This window comes from Sinocyclocheilus grahami, unplaced genomic scaffold (genome assembly GCF_001515645.1).
Source record: "Sinocyclocheilus grahami isolate Dianchi unplaced genomic scaffold, SAMN03320097.WGS_v1.1 scaffold288.1, whole genome shotgun sequence".
Classification (NCBI taxonomy): Eukaryota; Metazoa; Chordata; class Actinopteri; order Cypriniformes; family Cyprinidae; genus Sinocyclocheilus; species Sinocyclocheilus grahami.
Window position 1 is genome coordinate 307,322 of NW_015505467.1, and position 4,311 is coordinate 311,632.

Here is a 4,311-nt window from a genome sequence, read left to right on the forward strand (position 1 = left end):
ACTGAAAATGTGACAACTGTTCCTGGAACAGGTTTTCCAGAGTGATTATTTGGCCGTGATGCAGCTGTTGCCACAGTGACCACTGGCCATCGCTTTGAGTCCACAGGTACAAATCTTCTGACTGGAAGTGCCGAAGAATTCACCCCTCAGCTCACACTAGGGCTGCATGATTTTGGAGGAAAATGTAATTGTGATTTTTCGGATAAAAATTGTGATTTTATTTTGGCAGAGCGAGGGAACCAAATGGAGCAATTAAAGGTTCTCTTTTCTCTTTAAACAGCCAGCTTATAAGTGCTTCTCATTACAGTTTGGGAAGATGCTTGGCACGTGGTTTGTTCTCAAATGCACACAGCCACCCAAACTAAGCAGATGCAGAAATGCGTTTGTGTAGAGAAGCTTTTACTGCAAAGCAAGCTACTTTGAGATACTGAAAACACTGTCACAAGCTGCTCACGTGTAACATAACACAGTGCCACACTTGACACAGGCCATTCGGGACACGCCACTCGCAAGTGTCTAGTTAATTTTCAATGGGAGATATGCGGAAACTGGCAAAATATGACAAGTGGTGCTCGTGCACTCAAAATCCTGCCTCTTTCATGGGCATGGCTCTTGAAACATGCAACGCTTGTACTACTTGAATCAAATCGCAGCCAAATCTCAATTGCAGGTTTTATTTCAATTAATCGTGCAGCCTAGCCCACACACTCAATCACCTCCAAATCAATACCGTCACTGAATCATGTTCAATCGTCCATCCAATTGTCTGTCAATCCTCACCCATGATTGCGTCAGGAGCATTACTTCACCTTCACAGACTGGATAAGACCTATTTTGGTCTTGAGCTACTATATAAGTCTAGGTTATGGATAAGTTATGAATAAATCTGCTTTGTTTCAAATGTGTAAATGATTGTCAAAATGCTGTTTCCATGTGGTGGCCAATCCAACAGGCCACTGAGGCACTGTGAAAGTGCAAATTAAGCACCCTAGTCAAACATGCCAACCAAGGATCTAAGCATTAGCCAATGTGTCTTTACAAGCTAGTGAGGATTCTTTAAATGCTAGCCTCTTCCTCTCGGGCAGAAGCTCTTTGGCGGCTCCGCGGATGTCGTCTAGCTCTGTGGTATAGTGGTCTGGGCTTTCTCCATTGGAGGTATCCTTGATGACGCTGTACGTGAGGGCCACGCTATACGTGGGGGGCTTCTCGGAGCGCTGGGGACCACAATGGCAGAGCTTGTGGAAGGCAGCCCGGAACTTCTGAGACATGGCATTGTAGATGATAGGGTTGATGGCACTATTCAAGTAGATGCAGAGACGGCAGAACAGAAGAAACCAGGTGTCCAGATAGGCCTTCTTGAGGAAGGAGTTGACCACGACCAGTGTCCGATAGGGCATCCACAGCACAGCGAAGAGGATCACCACAACTGCCAGCATCTTTGTCACCTACAGCAAAGAGGATGACAGAAGTTTTCAGTTATGTATGTAACTCTCTGATCCCTCATAATGATTGATTATTAATTTTTTTAAACAAAAATCCTCTTCAATCTCATTTTAATAAATCTATAATTGTTTTATAACACATACAGTATTTATTATATTATATTATATATTATTACAAGCCTCAACTGTTTAAGTTAAATATAGGTAAGTTTTGAATTTATTGTGTACCATTAATACTCAATTTTACATATTTATATTGCTGCTTTAATACTGATTATTGTGTAAGGTTAATGTGATTGAATATGAGTGGCTATGGTTTTCTTATTAGAGAGGTACCAGCATGCTCATTTTAATTTCTCACTCCATCTTGGCCTTTTGCAACAGTATAAACTGAATGATTGTCACGGTACAGCTGTTGTATTGTTTGCCAGATTATTCCCACACCATAAAATGTCACGGTTCATTTATTGTAGAGATTTGCTACATGGGTTTAAGACTAATTTTATAAAGGTCGAGAGGTGTATTTTCTCACCATGTTTGGACAAGTCAAAAAGCCCTAGGGCAACAACAACAACAACACCACAAGTGCAGTCGCTCCCAGTTTATCAGATGCTGTCTGGCTTCACTATGTATCTGGACCTTTACCTGCTCGAGGCTATGTGAGCATCACAGCACATAACATTTCTCAAATAATCAGCAAACGCCTGTGTTCTGGATCACAAATGTTTCCCGCACGTCTAATAACCGCAACACAGCTACAGAATCTAGACAGGAGACCAGCGTAGTTCGATTCCCGATGAGCTTAAGAGTCATTTGTTCGGGAATCGAACTACGCTACTCTTTGATGTGAAGTATTAGAATCTCGAACGAGTGACTCTAATGATTCGGCTCTTTAAAAACAGACAGCGCAACCAGTGCAGTTTCCAAATGAATCTAATGAGTCTAATGAGATGTTTAGGCAATCAAACATAGCGGTCAGAATCTCGAACGAATAACTCTTGAGACTGTTCTTTTTAAGTGAATCGCGAGATCGTTAGACTTAAAACAAGTGTAGTTTGTTTTCTGACCTCGAGAAATGAAAGATTAGTCTCGTTGTAATGAGCGTATAAATTGAATGAATTAAATGTTCACTTTTTTTGTATCGATATGTCTATTCAGTATATAGTTAGGAAGAAATGTTTGAACTCCATGTATGTCCCCTCTAAAACGTCTTTTAAAAATCATTAAAAAGTATTTGTATAACATTTTTGCAAGAATTGTGGAATTTATTTTGGATTGTTTAGATTTGCTGTCCTGTCCGAAGGAACAAAATGAATATTATGTATGCATTCATTCATTCTAATATTGTTCATCAATAAAAGTATCATAAATGGAACAGTAAAGAAATCGAAACGAGAGATAACGATAGCCTACCCGTTCCAAACCAGTGAATGCTAGAACATCCAGTAGGTTCGCAAGCGCAAAATTACGCACAGAAGAAAACTCACTTCTGCATAAAATAAACCAGATAAAATCAGCACTTTACCTGTCTCCGAGAAGCTGCTGTTGTGCTGCTGGAGGAACTCCTGGAGTTCCCATGCACGGACGACTCCTTTTTCCAGTTTCTTCGACTTTCCTTGGGATCCGACGGGAGTGGGCTGAGGAAAAGAATCCTTGCGATCAATCCGTATAAAACAGTGGCCAGGAAAAGCGGGATAACGTAAAACACGGCATAATCTGTGAAATATATTGGCAAATACAGGTTTCTAGATACTTTGTAGGCGCATGTCACGAGGACAGCGTTCTCATAAACGTCCTCTTTCGTGTCGGAGAGATAAAACCACATAACGCAATACAGGGACGTTAAAACCCAAACGAGAACAATTATCTTTTTGGCTCGGGAGAGGGTGCACATAAATTGCGCTTTTATCGGGTGGCAAATGGCGATGTAGCGTTCAATGGTGAAGGCTGTGATGGAGCAGGAAGACGCGTTGATGCCCAGGTACTGAAAATAAGTGATGGAGAGGCACCCAGCGTATCCGTACACCCAGTGGCCACCGAACAGACTCTCGGTGATGTTGGGCAGCCCGGCTGCAGTCAGGACCATGAGGTCGGCAACTGCCAGACTCACCAAATAGCAGTTAGTTGGGGTACGCATGTGCTTGGTCGTTAAGACCACAAGAATGACCATAACATTGCCAATAATTCCAACTCCACAAATAAGAATCACTAATAAGATGCTAGCGACCTTGTATTCGATACTGTAGTCAGTCCATATCGTCCCGTTGTTAAATTTTAATAAAGTGCTGTTCTCCATGCTCCACTTGGTTTTGTTTTCTCTTTTGCGCAAAAAAAAAAATCACTTTTTAGCTCTCAAAAAGGTCATGTTTCAACATTCCAGAGAAATACAATTCCTTCAAGTTCAAATCTGTGCCGTTTTAAATGTCCTTCTGGAATAAAACACCGCTCACAGCAGACTTTAGATATCAGAGATGAAAATTAAAGCGTTTGCGTTTGGTGCAAAGCCAAGAATGTGTCCGTGGCAATTTGTGTGATATATAAAAATGATGTCCCTGGCGTGCATAACTGCAGAGAGCTGACAGAGGTGTTGCACCGCCCAGTGTCTGAACAGGCTGATATGGTCTCTCAAAAACCCCTGTAACCCTAATACGAGACCGACAGCTTCAGTAAGGGCAGGTTGTGCGGTGCGTAATGCCGCAGCAGCAAGCAAGAGAGATCTAGTGTATCCAACACACGGTCTGTTCGATTATAGGTTTCTTGGCTAAACTGCCACACACACAAAAAAAAACTAAACATAGGCCCATTCACATTCTAATTACAGTGTTCCTCTGCAATATGGTGTTTGTTTAAAAGTCAGTTTGCTTTGGGT

General features: G+C 41.7%; 1 protein-coding gene across 1 annotated transcript; it reads right to left on the reverse strand.

The window, feature by feature from the left end:
- Window positions 1-239: 239 nt before the first annotated feature.
- On the reverse strand, window positions 240-3,738 carry LOC107600665 (thyrotropin-releasing hormone receptor-like). The gene is made up of 2 exons (XM_016292613.1): window positions 2,968-3,738; window positions 240-1,445 (listed from the first exon to the last, which is right to left on the reverse strand). The coding sequence occupies exons 1-2, from the start codon at window positions 3,736-3,738 to the stop codon at window positions 1,014-1,016; spliced, it is 1,203 nt and encodes a 400-aa protein (XP_016148099.1). The 3' UTR covers window positions 240-1,013.
- Window positions 3,739-4,311: the final 573 nt, after the last annotated feature.